The sequence below is a fragment of the Physeter macrocephalus genome, chromosome 2 (assembly GCF_002837175.3).
Source record: "Physeter macrocephalus isolate SW-GA chromosome 2, ASM283717v5, whole genome shotgun sequence".
Classification (NCBI taxonomy): domain Eukaryota; kingdom Metazoa; phylum Chordata; class Mammalia; order Artiodactyla; family Physeteridae; genus Physeter; species Physeter macrocephalus.
This window is the reverse complement of record NC_041215.1, coordinates 130,594,336-130,611,619: the sequence shown is the minus strand read 5'-3', so window position 1 is coordinate 130,611,619 and position 17,284 is coordinate 130,594,336. Positions and strand designations below refer to the sequence as shown.

At 42.6% G+C, this 17,284-nt stretch overlaps 1 protein-coding gene across 1 annotated transcript in view; it reads right to left on the bottom strand.

Annotated features, from left to right (window-relative positions):
* CAB39 (calcium binding protein 39) overlaps nt 1-17,284 on the bottom strand; it is an 87,938-nt gene that overhangs the window by 3,101 nt on the left and 67,553 nt on the right. The window contains exons 5-8 of the mRNA XM_024124492.2: nt 13,611-13,779; nt 6,492-6,551; nt 2,814-2,879; nt 103-246 (exon numbers count right to left, since the gene is read on the bottom strand). Coding sequence (XP_023980260.1) covers nt 103-246; nt 2,814-2,879; nt 6,492-6,551; nt 13,611-13,779 — 439 coding nt within the window. The remainder of the gene's footprint in view (nt 1-102; nt 247-2,813; nt 2,880-6,491; nt 6,552-13,610; nt 13,780-17,284) is intronic.

The following is a 17,284-nucleotide window of genomic DNA, read 5'->3' as shown; positions in this document are numbered from 1 at the left end:
TGAGCTGTGTCACTGAGATTACCAACATGAACCTAATAAAACTTCAGTAATTTGTAAATGAAATGGGATGAACAACTAGTGTTTATGCTTTTAGTACTCTACCTTAAAAACGTGGAAGGCCTCAAACTGGATGTTACGACTTTTGTCTCGTAGAAGGTTCATCATTAACTTGAGGTTCTCAGGTTTACTGATGTATTTTGTCATAATTGTGAAGTTGTGTCTGTCTAATAGTAGCTCACCGAGAAGCTGAGAAGACAAACAATTACTCTTCCGTCATCATTTAAGATTTGAAGTAAAACCAAAGTTTTAAAAACAATTCATTAAATAATCATCATTATTAAGCACAGAATATTAGTAGGCACTCAAAAGACTGATAAACTGAACTGAATTATGACCTAAAAGCTAACGAGTGCCTCCTATTTGTTACTTGAACACCTACCTTTTCTTCTGGGGTTTGAACCTATGGTGAGTCTGATACTGCTCTCTGAAGAGGATATTCAAGTCACACTTGGCCCAGAATCTGAGACTGTCAGAACCTATTCTTTAAATATGCATTTGTGTTATCTCAGTAAAAAGAAACTATCAAAGAAACTGGTCAGATGACAAGTTACTGAATAACTATATACCTTAGCTTAATTTAAAAATAATTTTACTATTTTTAATTTTATTTATCTGAACTTTACAGGACAAAGGGTTTCATGTACAAAGTTTTCCACATACCCCTAAACACACCAAACTTATCATTTTATCTTATCTGATTCAGAAAGGTTTATAAAAACACTTTTCTGTTCCTTCTTAAGCAAGGTATCCTGAAGATACTCTAAGCTTTTCTTAGTGACTCCTCACCATTACTAAAAATGACATTAATTAAGCTAAAAAAAAAGTCCGTGCCTTCAGCTAAGTGTGTGCTTCCTGAGCTCTAGCTGACTATACCGTATCAGCCCTTAATTTTAAAATCGTCCTTGCTTGTTCTAGATTTCTCTTTTTCTGAAGCCAGCAGTCACCTCTTCATGCTGTCAGTGTGCCAACTTCTAGTCAAGAACTAGTGTGCAGGTGCTATAACCTGCCTGGGGACAGGGACCAAGCTGCCAGTCCTTGTGGACACGGGCAGAAGCAGAGCAGTGGAGAGCCTGGCCCCTGGCACCAGCCTGCCTGGGTTCCAGTCCTGACTCCCTGCTCCCTGTGAGTTCTATAACCTTGAGAATGTTATTTAACTTCTCTGTGCCTCAGTTTTATCATCTGTACAATGGGAGTGGATAATGGTACCGATATCTTATGAGAGTATAGTGAGAAATAAAAGCATGAATACATGCAAAGCACGTTGGACCCGAGTCTAATAAGAGACATGGAGTGATGTCTAAGGGAAGGAAAATGCATGGATAGAGCTACTTTGCCATGGTTTACTTGCTGTTATTAATTCCTTTCTGGGTTCCTGGCTATGTTCTAGATACTTGAAGTTTCCAGATAACTGATCTCTAGATAAATAACATGTCATCATAGTAAATCAAAAATAACCTGATGTGCAGGAAAACAAATCTATTCTACTTAGGATTTATAAAGAATTTAGAGGAAGAATTCAAAAGCTCAGATAGGTTTCACATCAAATCTGAATCCCAAAATCTACAACTTTCAAAGTAAGAAGCCCAGTATTTACTCTTACGGAGGCTCAAAAGGTAGTATTAAGTATGTACAGACTGACTGGGTGTTCATTTTCTGTCACAGAAACCAAAGAAATACCGAAAATGACTCATTTCAATGTGATTATCTAGAGAAGGATGACCAGTAATTTAAAGAATTTCTTTGGACGTAAAAAATAAAAAACTGGGGGAATTCCCTGGCGGTCCAGTGGTTAGGACTCCACGCTCTCCCTGCCGAGGGCCAGGGTTCATTCCCTGGTCTTAGAACTAAGATCCCATAAGCCATGCAGCGGGGCCAAAAATAAACAAACAAACAAATAAATAAATTGAAGCTTGGTACAGGGAATACAAATTTGCCGGTAAAATAAATATAGGGATAAATAAATGCCAATGTGGCAGTAAAAAAGAGAGTACAAATTAAAATACATTTTTAGAGTACCACTGGTCCTCAAAATTTCTCCATGTGTTCATGAGAAACTGTAGGAATGAACGACTTGCTTCATATCCGTTCCTTTGCTAGCCATACAGTGTCTCTGGGGGCAATGATTCAAATCTGCTGTTGTAGCCGAGACAGCCACAGACAATATGTAAATAAAAGAATGCATCTGTGTTCCAATAAAACTTTATTTACAAAAATACACAATGGGCTGGATTTGGTAGTTTGTCAAACCCTGTTCTAGAGTTTTAAATCTTTAAGTTTCAAATGGAATTGTCCGCGTCCTATTTTGATACAAAGCAGCCAAACTCGCCTACGGTTCACAGTGTCACTGCTCACGGCCAGCCCCCTCCCCTCACACAGCCAGCTTGTGCCATCTGGGCAGCCTCTGGGGAACAAAACACCTGCAGCGCCTTCCAATTCGGCGATACGATTCTAAGTTTTAACTACAGGCTCCCAAATCTAAAATACCTCATTACTAAGTGATTAACTCCTCTTCAAAATTCTGTCTGTTCCATTTTGGTACCTCTAGCACATGAGGAGGTGAGAGCAGGGGCAGCCGCCCTGCATGAACCACTGCTGGACCCCGCCCGCTCCTTTCCACAAAAATCTTGACCGTGGGCAAATGTGTTTTCCCTGCAAAGGTCTAGAACCCATAGCACCATATCTCCCCCTGTCCCCAAACACACATTTCAAATAAGGGGTGGAGAGAAATGAACTACTTCAATAATCTGTCATACCTTGAGTGACTGTCTTTTTGTCACATAATTTTCTGAATGAAGTAACTTCTCATATTCACTGAAGAACTAAAAGACAGGAAAACACGTATCAGAGTTATTTTTTTAAAGACCAGTAGATAACATTAAAAAGCTCGAGCACAAACTTCTAACAGCACAAAGGCCAATCGCTGCCCAAGCTCAGACCCTCCTGTCTGCTTCACACCCATCCTCACGGTGATACCCACTGGTCACCTCCACGAAGAAGGCTCCTGGCCCCCTCCCGGCTCTAGCCAGGTGCGCATATAGCTTAAATGTGGTCCTCTTCTGTCCGAACTCCATATGCACACAACATAGCTCCCCTTCCCCCCACTGTTTTCTCACTGTTGAGTCAGCTCTCATTTCCTGGGGTTAGATTAGAAAATTCCTATTTTTTACAACTCAACTAAAGCACAAGTCCAAAGCACAAGCACAAAGAGAAGAGTTGCCTGTTCTTTCAAAGCAAGAAGAGAAAATAATTAAAAATGGAAGAGAGGAGAAAATCAGCACTTTTAAATAGGTAGGTATCCCACAGAAGGTAGGACTTGAGCTCAAACTTGAGTAATGGGAGAAATTCGTTCAGAAATGGGGAGGAGAAGAGATACTCTTGGGGGATAAAAAGGGAAGAACACAGCATGAGCGAAGACCTGGAAAATGCAAACTGAAACAGATGTAAGAGCCGACGAGTGTCCACTAGAGTCACAAGATGGTGCTCACTAACAAGAACAGCGTCCCTGGAACGGTAAGGAACAGAGGTGGAGGGAAGCAGGGGGGTGGGAAACAGGAGTGGGGCCGCAAGGGCTACAGGGCCGCACTGCCCACAGGCAGAAGAGAAGGCCAGTTCGCTCGTGGTTTTAGCTATGGAAAAGGTTGTAAAGTTCCAAAATTTTGCAGTACTAGTATGACTCTGTTGGGTATCAGTGCTTTACTGAGACCTTTCCTTGGTTGTCGTGGGTGGCAGAGGATGCCTGCTTTGTAATTTGTCCATGCTAAAACTGTTTCTACCTCTGCTTTACGATGGGTTCTCATCAGCCATTCGCCTGTGGTTTAGAGCAGGGGTTGGCAAACTATAGCTCATGGGCTAAATCAAACCCACTGTCTGTTTTTATACAAGTTTTATTGGAACGCAGCCACGCTCATTTGTGTATGGTAAATAAATTCAGTTTATGAACTCTTTATGGCTGCTTTTGCAGTAGAACAGACAGGAGAGCTGACAGAGACTGCGTGGCTATGAAGCCTCAAATATTTACTATCTGGGTGGCCCTTTACAGAAAAGGTTTTCCAGCCCTTGGTTTAGAGCTAACCAGAAATGCCTATGCATTCATTCTGTTGCTTATCTCTAGGCAGAGGTGGGATGGCCATCTATTTAGTATGTAAGCAACTAAAACTTCTCTCTTCAGAGATGGCTGTTAACCCTACCTTCTCTCAAAAGATCGTCAAGCCAATGATCAAACAACTGGGTCTGCCTTTAATCAATAATGCAGAAACAGGAACACCTCAAGTTCTCGACAGAAAATGCAAGTTAAGATTTTCTGCTGCATAATTTTTAGGGTAAGCTTGGTTGCAAGAAATTATTCTCAAGGAGAACTGCCTGGTTAGATTTTATCCCTGGGCCAGCAATAAAGGACTAGGAGAGACAGAGGTCAGGCACTGTTTGGGCCCCTCAAAGATTTGCTCTCCGTGAGCGCACTTTAGTCCAGCATTTTATTTACTGCAGAGGCACACTCGGTGACTGCGTCCACTACATGACACTGTAATTCAATTCCCGTCTAAGAATGTCAATGGGAGAAATTTGTTCCAGGTCGCAGGGCTAGAAGAGGCTGTTTCTTTTGAACAAGCTTTACAGATACTGTGAGCTTTTCCTTGGTTTTGTTTCCCTCTATGCTTTAATTATTAGAAAGCTCAGAGTCAAGTGTACAGATTTTAGAGCATGTGTTTTTGCACAGTAACTCCACCTTGGCTTAATTTAAATTGCCTGCACCTCCCCACTTTCCTTCTCCTCCTTGGATCTGACTGCACTGCAGGCACATTTCTGTCAGCTGCTGCACATAAATTTGCTAAAATCCTGTTAACCAATGTCACCCATTAATAACATATAGGAAAATATTTTATCACAAAATTAAAGTGACATCATTGCCGGTAGTAAATTTCTGGGAAATTAGTTTTTATCTTTGGTAGGTTTTAAATTAAGATACTCATATGTTTAATTAAAAAAAAAACCTTTGAGAGCATGTGGTAATAGAAATAATAATGCTAATATTTATTAAATGCTTACTGTGTTCCAGGCACTGTGTCTTGCATTTGACACACACATTCTTATCTAATCCTCACAGCAACCCAGTGTAGTAAGAAGGTGCTATTCTGAGCCTTCTTTTAGAGCTGAAGATCCTAAAGGCACAGAGGGTGAGTGAAGGCTGCTGCCCAAGAGCTGGAAGCACACGGTGGAGCTGGGACTTGAAGCCAAACTCCACGCAGTCTGGTGCCAAAGCCCACGCTTCTAACTACTGTAAAAGGCACCAACAAAATGACTGTGCTTCCGATTTAAACCAACAAATGCACAGGAAGAAAAAACACACCCACATCCCAATGTACACGGGCAGAAAAAAAAAAAAATGACCAGCTATGTTTAAGCCATTGATGAGGCTATTTATGAGGGAATCACTATGTACTCAGCACTGTGTTATGATGTTACTGGGGGTGGGAGGCAAAGACGGGAAAAGGAACACAAGGGAATTAGAAAGAATAGGTTTTGCCTCCAAGAATCTTCTAATTTAGTTCAATGGCACAGTGAACAATGAAGTATTAAGAATACCTAGGATTTTAAAAATTCAAACAACTAGTGGAAGAATGAAAACCTAAGCCAAATCTTGGGGGAGAGATAGAAATTTTAAGTGGATTGTTACTATCATAACTTCTCCAGGAGCACCTATGAGATCTCGGACAATGCCTACATTAAACTAGTAGGGCATAAGGAAGCGCTCGTGGGAATCGCGGAGAGCAGAGCTGACACGTGGTGGGAGAGAACACATGATGCTACTGCTGTGATGATCAAGGGCAACGAGGTTATCAGAGCACCAGCACTATCCACAAACCTCTGGGGGCTCCACTACTAGCTCAACCTGGAGGGGGCCTTAAGGCTGGGCTAATCCAATGTCCTCATTTTACAAATAAGGACGGACTTCTGAGTCCCCCAGCGGGCCTTGGTCTTGGTCACAAGGAGTCAGCAGCAGAGCAAGGGCAGAACTGGCTGCTGCGTCCTCTAGGATAGAGTTCTGCCCATCTACCCGCTGCTGTCCCCCTCTCTCTCTGTTTGTAAGCAGCAGGGATGTGAGCAACTAACGGAAAGTAAGGGGAAGATAAGAAGTCAGACAGTAATTTTCTTTTTATCTTAACTGTATATTATCATTCAGCAGCAAAGTGCTTTATTTTCCTCTTCTAAAGTGAAAAAAGATGCAAAGGGCAGTGTGTCGTCAAAAAGATAAAATTCTGTTTCTGACCACGTAACGCTCTATACCTCATTTTAGTAGAGAAACGATTACAGCACCAATTAAAAACATTGTATTTCCAAAATAAATACTCTGGTACAAAATCTAATTAAAATCTTTCATTTCTGGTAACAAAACTTACAATGTGCTATTTTAAAATAGTGTTTCATGTACTTACTCTATCATAATGTTGTTCCAAAAATTCTGCGCTGAGCAATTTATGTCTTGTAAGTAAATCCTAGAAAAAGGAAATACACTTTTTACGGCTGTTTGGCATTCAAGTTCCTTCAGAAAAGACAGTCCTCAACGTTCCACGCCGTGTGACCTGATCAAAACTGTTGTTACAAATTACTATACTTAGAAACATCTGAGCATGAATTGTACTGAAAATGTTGAGTCTATGTAAGAGCAAATAAAATCATTAATAATCAAATTGCGATGGTAATGACTTAGTGTCACAGGTCTACAGCTCTTAGAAGGAAAAATTAAAAAAAAATTTATAAGGCAATGGAGATAAAAACTCAAAGAAAGGGAATCAAGAATTGAAATGAAATAAAAGTAAGCGGTTGTGATAAAATGTCAAATAGTATACTGCTCCTGGTGGAGAAAGAGGACATTTCTTTTATTAGAAAAAGTACTGGAGGTTCCATCTTCTTCCTCCTAAATTCAGTTACATTCAGTTTCATATTGAATGCAATCTTTTTTCAGAGGTAGAATGTTTTTTAAAAGCCCCATCATATTATAAACATTAGCTCCTAAGTAAGCAGACTAATGCTGCAAACATGTAGCACCAAAAGTTAGTATGACCTAGAGTCCAATTGTGCACCCCTATGAAATAGAGCTTATGCCTCACCCCATGAACTTCCCTGGAAACAACTCAAGGATCATTCATTCAGAAAACACCTACTATGTACCAGATAAAGTTCTAGGTGCTGGGGCTACAAAGACAAAAAGATAGGGTCCTTGCCTTCAAGGACATAGAAGTTAGCAATGAACTAGCCTTGGTCTCACCAGGTGGGAACAAGAATGGAAACACATGACAGCAGGAAGAGCCAATTCATCTTTGGTGAATTAATGAATTAAATTCCTTTAGAGCTGCCCACTGGAGAGGTCACTGCCAATAATCCCCTTTCTCCAAACCAACTTTCCTTTAACTTGTTTTCTTTGCTGTTTATGTTCGACTTACCCAGGTTACAATGAACTAGCGTTTCCCGAAGTATGTCCTGAGAAATGCTCTAAGGAATGCTCCATGGTCAACGAATGAGGAAAGAGCTACAGCTCTGGTTCCCTCGTGGGGATCCATCAGGTTTCAAGAGATTTTGCAGGGAGCTCGTTTGCTGCCTGTTTGTTAGCACCCTTCCCTGAAAGGCCTCCTTTGCACAGGCTTTCCCCTGGCCTAGTTACTTCCAACCTTTGGACCTCGACTCAAACATCGCCTCCATGGGGAACCCTTCCTGACTGGTCACTGGCCCCAAAGCATGGTCACAGTTATGACTTGACATCTGTGGGATTATTTTATTAATGTCTCTCTCATGATAGGCTGTAAAGTCTATAAATACAAGGGTCATGTCTATTTTTACTAATCTCTGAATCCCCAGCACCTATGCAGTATCCAGCACATAGTAAGAGCTTAATATTTAATAAATAAATGAATGAACCAACAGAATCAGGGAACATGTTTGGGAAAACAGCACATTAAGCAATCTTCAAAGTATGCTTTTAAGAAGGCTTCTAACTCCACCCCAAAGACTTACAGGTGCTCAAATTGCTGGATGGGGTTATGTGTCCTATGCCCATGGAGGGTCTACCCAATTTTTCCCAAGTCCCCCTTGGGGTTAGTTAAACAGGCAAAATTAGAAAACCTGGAGTTTGAGTACCTTCAAGAATCTGGAAAGAAATGCTATGAGGCTTCCCCATATGGGAAGGAGGAGATGGCAGGGCTAGAAGAATTTATATTATCTATCGGTCCATGGGGTCAGACGTGAGGGAGACAGGAACATGAGAACTTTAAGGGAATGTATCAAGCATGCTTGTTAAAGAGTGTGTCCCGCCTCTAACGCGCTACCGTGTGGTCTGTGACGGTCTCCCCCGAGTTAGGAGCCTCACGGGCAGGCATTTGTCTGAACAGATCGCTGCTGAACCGGGAATTCCCTGGCGGTCCAGTGGTTAGGACTCTGCACTTCCACTGCAGGGGGCCCTGGTCAGGGAACTAAGATCCCACAAGCCGTGCAGTGTGGCCAAAAAAAAAAAAAGAGATTGCTGCCGAACCTCAGGACCTGAAGACACGAGCAGGCACTCAGAGGCTTGTGATGAACTGAATGAAAAAGTGAATTTAAGGACCGCTGTGGCTAGATCCATGCAAGACTGAGTGTCACGCCTACTTTTTTGTGGCTGGGTCTTTCTGAAGGCCACTGCGAGGAGGTACAGAGCCGGGAGCCAGGTGCTTACCGCTATGTCATGATATGATGAAAGAGAATGCCAAAAGAGGGCATCTCAGAGACAACGGCTCTCCACTGGGGTTGGTTTCTTAGGAACCGGTAGGTAGAAAGTATTACTCTGAAAAGCAAAGATCCTAAATATGCCGCGCCAGAGTTTTTTTCTTTAGGTCTGAGTAAGGTGACTATTTACCTTGAAAGCTGTATCTCCAGCAGCAGCAAGAGGCTCACAGTTGGGCCACACATGACAAGGGGGAACCTCAAACATCTCCCCATCAGAGATTCTACTTGTTATCATCTGGTTTAAAGAGACCAGGAAGCTCAGGAAACCACTGCCAATCTAGGAATCACATCTCCACGGCCTTGGGGTAGGAGAGACTGGAAAGGGGTGCCGAGGCTGCTAAAGCAGGCCTTCTTTAAGGAGAGTAAAACATTAGCAGGGAAGGAACAATTGCTGGGAGCCGGCACATACTAAGCTGGGAAAAGAGGAAGTGGGGACTTGTGCAGAGCCTCTGTCTCCTGAGAGATGGGAAAAGACCTTACCCTTGGAACTAGAGCCGAGAGCTCTGGAGAGCTCAAACCAGGCTGGGGTGGGCAGAAACCGACAGATCAGAAAACGAAGGCAAGTGGTCATGCAGCCAGCATCTGGTAAGCGACCTGCAGAGCGGACAGGGTGCACGCGGTCCCAGATCAGCAGAGCTGCTGGGCCAGCCAGCAGGGGGACAGAAAGCACATGATTTCTGACTTCCCAACCTGTTAAATTCCAGTATAGCCGAGACCCTGGTATTACCTGGAGAAAGGTCAGGGATCATCTCCCAAGTCCAGCAGATTGAGCAGCCAACTTTTAGGGTGGGCTGAATTTAAAAGATTCCTAAAAGTTATGTGAGTTTGGGTCCCAAACATCATGTCACAAAGACAGCCCTGGAATCCCTGAAGAAATGCTGCTCACCCGGGGGCTATTTTCACAGAGACTTGGCAAGTCATGTGGCCCAATTTCGTACCTGATGACTGTCTATGTCCAAGGACAAGAGACTCAGTTCTTCCAACTGTGTGGTTCACCTTTGGAGCTCTGAAAGTTAGAAAGTTCCTCCTGTGCTAGAGAGTCAAAACTTATCCCCAGGTTATTTCCAGAAAACTGTCAGCGTCAACAGAACTAGGTTTAGTACATTTTCTCTAGGACCCACTTTAAATACAAGCGGTGCTCTCACGCAAGTCCCTACCGAGTCTCCTCTTCTTCAGGCTAAATACGTCCAGTTCCTTTAACCACTCCTCGAATGACAGGTTCTCAGTCCCCCTCACCATCTACTGTCTTCTGAAAGTCATCTATTTGTCTATGTGCCTCTTAAAGTGTAGCGCCTGGAATGGAACACATTTATGTGTTGTTACCTTATAAGCTTATAGTGGGGTGAGACCATCGACAGCTCCTTAGGTCACACGTTACATGGTCACAGGTAGCTTAGGGGCAGGGCAGCAGCATCGTACTGTTTAATTTTACTGGACGTACTCAGAATTTTGTTTACTCAGGGCGGGCTCTCTAGTCAGACTGCCTGGGTTCAAATTCTGGCTTCCCCATTTACGGTCTGACGTCCCCCAACATTTCTAGGCTTCAGTTTCCTTATCTGTAAAGGAGATAATAACAATACCTCCTTCATAGGGTTGAGTATGATATGACGTTACCTGCCTTTTAGTCATTATTACACTCTGTAACGATTACACCTAGCATTACCTATTATTATTATGCCTTACTCCCACGTCTCATACTGACAGAGCTGAGTCCTCAGGAGGAAGACCTCAGTTCATCCGTATTTAATTTCAACCTGTTATCTTCTGGCCTCTCTGGATCTTTCTGAGGCCTCATTTCAGGATCTCTGTTATCTGCCTTCTTTCCCTTCATGGTATACATTTGTTATCACCCTTTATCTAAGTCTTTAATAAAAATGTTCAGCTGTGCTGAGTAAAGACAAATCCACTAAAAATTTTGCTCCAGGAGGGTGGCAATCCATTTTCTGGCTCCTTATGGATATGGCGTTCAATTAATTATGAATCGCTACCCTGAAACTCCATCTAGCTCCTACCTTTTCATTGTTTCCATGAAAACAGACCTGTACAATTATTCAACATCTAATATATCCACATCGTCATAAAGGAATAATTCTAATAGCTACTGTTCACTGCACACATACTATGTGAAGACACAATAACCCTGACATACTAGTATTACCTACATTTTGACAGATGAAAAGACTGAGGTTAAATCAGCAGCAGAGCTGGGAACTGAATCCAGGCAGCCACGCCCTTAGCCCCCTGATCTACTGGCGTCTATGAGATTAGTATGACTGAACTTACTCTTAGTGAATCCATGCTGGCTGTGGGTACACCGGTTTCCTTTCCAAAATGCTCAGAAATCCTCTCTTTAGCAATACTTTCTAGTACCTTACACAGGTATAACATCGAGCTCCACCAGCCTCTCTGGGGAATCTACCTTCTTTTACTCTGGAAAATTGGAAATATATTTGTTGGCCTTCTGATGTCCCTCCCCATCTCCTTAATTCCTCAAAAAAAAAAAATCACGAACAAATATTTGGCCACTGATTTACTATCTCAGAACCCCATTCATTCAAGCTATGAATCTTAGACATATTTCAGGCAGGTAGTTTTAATTTCCTTTTAAGATGCAGCACCTGTTCCTTAGACTTTAAATCCAGGGTTATGGATAAGCTGCGTTTGTTTCAAAGTTTTTGTGTGTAGAGTGCACTTTCCGGGAAGGTAGCTCTGGTCATATTCTCGAAGGAGAGCACGAACCATCTATTCTTTTCTGCTATAAAAATGTTCTTTGCAAAGAAGACATTAGCAAACCAGAAGAGGAGCGGTCCTCCCTCCCTCCTTGTCAGCACCTCTGGTGTGAAGGTGAGACCAGAGCCGACCAGACTTTTTAAGGAGGGGTGGGTGGTACCTTCGGTGTGTTTGATAGGTCTGTGCCTCTCCTATATTGTCTTAGTTTTGGGCCCTACTTAACTTTGCTTCTTGGAGAGCTCTCCATTCAGGAGGCTCTTTAATTAGCTCTGCCCCTTCTGTGTCATCAGGAGCAGCTGAGAAACAGAAGCCAAGCTCGCTCCTCACTGCTCTCTCTTCTAGAGCTCATCCTTAGCATCCTAAATGGTTTTAAAGTTTCCCTTCTTCAGGTAGGGAATACCTGCCTGACTCTGCCCAATCCTTCCCTCTCTGGCTAACATGACCTGACAGGGTTGCTTTACCCACAGTGATTCCATCACCACCGTTTTCTTCTTGGTGAGAATTTCATTCAAAGAAGCAATCCTAACTGAGATGGAATTATCAGCAAGGCCAGTCAGGGACTCACATCTGTGGCACAGAGTCAGCCAGCACCTCTCTCGCCTCCGAGCCAACTGTGCCGGGAGCGCGCGCGCGGCCTGTGCGCTCTTCGTGGCCGGGCGGTCTGGCTGCACTCTCCGACCGACCGCACTGCCGCTCCTCTCCTCTGCCCTCCCCCTCCCCCTCCCAGAGCGTCCCCCGCCCAGGCTTCTGGCTTTCTTCCCACCCAGGAGCATCCCTTCTTGACACATCGTGTTCCTACGTCTCCCTTCATAACAGGTCTGCTACTGTTGAGTGGGGCGTCCCCTTCCATCCATATATCCCAGGTCATGAGTCCCATCCCGCCAAGTGCAGTGACACCTAAGATGTCGTTATTTACCACTCCATGTTATAATCTCAAATTCATTTTGCTTTGTACATTAACATATAAATATCTGAGGTCTTCTGACATCCTCTCTAATAATCCCTAGGCACCTCTCTCACCTTATTCTCATTCAACGTGAAAGCCTAACGGCCAGGTTCCCAGGCTTTCATCCCATTTTGAGGGTGTTCATTCGCTCTGAGGGACAAATTTTATTCAGAGACCAAGACATGTGCTCATTATCTCAATGGCTCTTTATACATAAAAGTGAACCTTCACAAAAACAGTGGCCACTTCTCACCGTAACAGTGTTCATGGTTTCTGAGCATAGTAGTCTGCAGGTTAGTATATTAAATTCTGATTATATTAAAATTACAGTTCTAAATATTCGCTTATGAGGTCAGACATTTTACATAAGGGAATATAACGTATAAAGGCTTGCTCTCATTGTGAAAAACACTAATGAACATTACTGCTTCATCGACATACCTTAAACAGCACAGAACTTTGCAATTCAAAACAAAAATGTGCATGTTGTACAGTGGTATCATATCATCTGTGTATTTAATTTACACAAACACACAACAGGGAGACAAGTGGGGGGGGAGGGGGGAGGGGGGAGGGAGTAGTGCTGGTGATTCTGCACCCCCACCCCTTGTGTTTAATAAACAAGCTCTGGCCTGAGCAGGAGATGGGAGAGAGAAGTCCACTGTGCCCTTGGGCCTGTCCACAATAGGGAAATCTCTGTCCTGAGTATGGTTCTAGTATATTGCAAATTATCAACGGCCCCGAACAGAAGCCAACTACTTTGTCTGATGCTTAATCAAAGAAACTGCTGCAGTATGTTCCAACACAGGAGAAAAATATGATTTTCACATGTACTGCATATCTATATACTGTACTTGATGGGTAATTTAACAGAAAAGTGTACTTTTGACCGTACAGGACTTTTGCCTTTTAGACAGACTTTAGAATCTAACTTTTCTACCCTTTTTAAGCTGTGACTCTACTGCGTATACCTGAGTCACAATACACATTTAAATATATCTTCTCTCTTCCCGCTAGAGGGCAGCCACGTATAGACGTGGAGGGTAGAGAAGGTTTAGGAAAAACAGCACACCTGTTAATCTCACTCGTATGTATATTTAGAATTCTGTAGTTTTTATGTTACCTTGAATGTGGCAAATGCATCTGAAGCTATATCAAATGTTGACATTTCGACATATCTGAAGAAATCATAAAACTGTTCTGACCACAAAATGATTTTTGCAAGTGGTTCATGTCTGATGCATTCTCTTAACATTATTCCACAATTCAGAGCTATTTCTGGAGACTCATACCTGCAAAAAGAAAAGACAAACATGACTGCTTTTTTTCCCCATCACTGTTCTTTTAAAAACTCTTAACAGTTCCAATTTTTAGAACAGGAAGTTTCAGACGTGTCCTAATTAAGTGACAGAGCAGGTTACGAACTGCATCTCTCTCAGAGGAGAATATGTGCTCAGAGGGACTTAGTCTAGAGGGCACACACACATTAGTTGGTGGTGACCGCTTCAACCCAAAGAAAAATAACAGCCGTGAGAGCGATCATGAGAATAAAAGCTCATTACTTAAGCTAAAAGATCTGAAGAGACGCCTGCAGGGTCACACCTCCAAATAGGGTTGAGTTTTACATGTGGTGCTCTCATCACTTCAGAAAAACCAAAAGCTGAATCAAAAAACAATATGAAATGAGCAAAACAGTTTCCTAAAATTCACAGTATCTAAACGGGCCTATCAAATACACAGCATTTATACTTCATCGTTTCAATTCAGCACTCAAAACAGTACTTTCAAGACTGTTGGCAGCAACACATAAATGCTACAAAGGCTGTCACCAAGTGCCTAGTCAGGGGTGGCCCGGGGGCTCTCGCAGTGGACACAGGGGCTCCACGGCATCCCTCATCAGCTTTCCGCACAGCCTTCCTCTACACCCATCTCAATGTCTCCCGCCGCTTCCCTTCCCGTGATCACAAAGAGAACCTTGTTTTCCTCTCAGCGCAGCAGACTCTCCCACTCTGATGTACATCAAACCTCTCGGACTGGACTCCGCCATTCTGCTCAAACACATCACTCTGTTCCTCCACCTCCTTTCAAGCTGCACACACAGGCTTAATCTCCTTCCCCACTCAGTGTCCTCTAGTTTCCTGCCATCGAATCCATTTCCTAACGTTTTACGAGTAAATGCCTCCGCTTTGCTAAAACAAATGGTCTTTTCTCATAAATTCTATTTAATTTCCTGACAATGCAGATCTCTGCATCTCTCTCTTTAAAAAAAGAAAAGCTCTCCCAGCTCTCCTTCCTACCTCCTCTGTTTCTATTTCTTGCCTGGCTGAGGTCTTTCGTCTGTCGCCTCTGGCCTGCTAGTGAACGCTCCTACGATCTCATGGTTTCCTCCATGGCTCCTAAATTGCCCCAGCTCAGATCTCCCCTGGCCTGTAGTTAGGCATTTTCTGTTGCTTCTGGACAACTTCAGTTAAAGGCCTACCATAAACTCTACAAGTCTAATATGGCATCACTATTTTGCTTCAGATACCTGGGTCTAAAACAGGTTTAACAGAACTTTCTTTGATAATAGAAATGTTCTATAACTATGCTGTCTGCTGAGCACTTGAAATCTGGCTAGTATGACTGAGGGACTGAATTTTAAATGTCATTTAATTTAAATTAATTTAAAATTAAATAATTACGTGTTGTTAGTAGGTACAGTATTGAACAGCACAGTTCTAAACCTTCCCCTCTTTACCTACTCCCAACCTTCCTATCCTCGATGTCACTACTCCTTTTAAATACTTCTTTGCAATATCTCAGTTTCATTTTCTTCTATCCATTCCCAGTGCTGCATGAAGTCACACCTAGTCACTCAAGTGACCCCTAACCAGCACCTTTGTTCAAGCTCTGTCTTAACAAGTCTATCCGACAGCTAGTGTGTATCAACAGCCTTTCCAGCTTAGGAGCTTATAATGATTTCTTCTTGCTAATCAAATAGACAAACGTCTGGGCTTTGACGTCCAGGCTTCCCCACATCATAGCTACTCCTCTGGTACAACTCCTCTCCCACTATGCCATAAAACATTCCGACTATCTCCTTCCTGTTGTCAATCACTGTGTTCATTCCTGCCCTTGTACTCACTCTTTTCTCTGCCTATGCAAATTTGAGACTATCTGGAACCTCAATCCTAAGTCCATCTCTGTCACCAACTCTTGCCTTATTGACTAAACCCACATTTTTATCCCCTGAAATCCACTAGCAGTGTTATCTAGTAGAATTATCCTTCTGTTGTACATATGTTCACCACAGATCCTCAACCAGATCAAAACCACGTTCCTTTGTATCACTTATGGCATGGCAGCTAGAATGCTTACTGGCTCTTAGGTGATTAAAATGTCTGCTCACAACATGGCTGATCATACAATTCCTCTCTGCTGATCTGTAACAGGCAGGAGACTAGAAAGACAAGGGTAAGACACTTTGGTACAACAAGTTGGGCAGGTTTTGATGGCAGTTTGTCAAGCTTGTCTTAAATGATTAAATGTAAACCAGTGAGTACAAGGTAAACAGTTACGCTGTACAACCTGTTAGCACATTAACATTTAAATCGCCAGTGGAAAAATGACTGCTCCAGATTTAGACTAACACTAGCAACAGGATTATTTTCAAATGCACACTAATATTGTTAGCATAACTCCCCCAAACGTCTAACATCACAGTGTCAATACTTATAGCCTGAGTGGATAATCACATTGCGTTAAAGTAGTCCAAACTAATTAATCAACAAAAGCAGAAAAATCTTTTTATTTTTTTGGCCACGCTGCATGGCTTGCAGTATCTTAGTTCCCCAATCAGGGACTGAACCTGGGCCCTCAGCAGTGAAAGAGCCGAGTCCTAACTACTGGATTGTCAGGGAATTCCCCAAAAGCAGAAACATCTTAAACAGGTAGTTTCAACAGGGCCCCTGGAAGAAATGGCTGTTTCCGGGTCTGAGGCAGGATCTTTACAAAATGAGCAAGGGACATCTTGTGCCAGACAGCAAGGAAGCCATCAAAGACGAATGGGGTCTTGCCAAAAGGACACAGGAGCCAATTTGAAGGAGCTCCCAATAGCCCAAGACGGGGCAATGTGGACATAAAAATTTGGTCATAATGACTGCAATGGATTGAGACACATCAAATATATTTTAAAACCTCCTAAAACTTGAGGTCATAATGGTGCTTAAGACAATAACATACTCATTGCTCATCTAAGGAAGTGGCTAGGGCACCAATCGATTATGCTAAAAAATGAAACAGTGGAAAAAATCAAGCATCTATTCTGTCTTTCCTATAGAAGTCACTGCTGAGGAACGAAACACATTTAATATACAGAGAAGGAATAACAGAATTAGGAAACCACCATTTTGAACCTAGACAATGATCCTCAATGGATACTAAAACCATTAGGTGAAGGGTTGATGGAGAACTTTATAATGGACAGACTGACAACACCTACATCCACTGATCAATCTAAATATCACCAGAAAGAGGACAACCTGTGTTGCCCAACAGGAAGCAATCCCATCACAATCCCATTCATGAAGAATTCCTGCCCCCCCAAAACTGAAGCTGAATCTAATCAAATTAACTAGAAAGAACAGACGATAGAGGAACATGGTTACAGGTGAAACCACAGGATGCAAATCCCAAATATGTGGTTTTCCTGCAAAACAAATGACCCAGTTGCTTCAACAAATAAATGGTGTTAAAAGAAGGGGGCAGGAACTATTATAGATTAACAGAGAGTTAAGAGTCGTATCAACCAAATTCAGT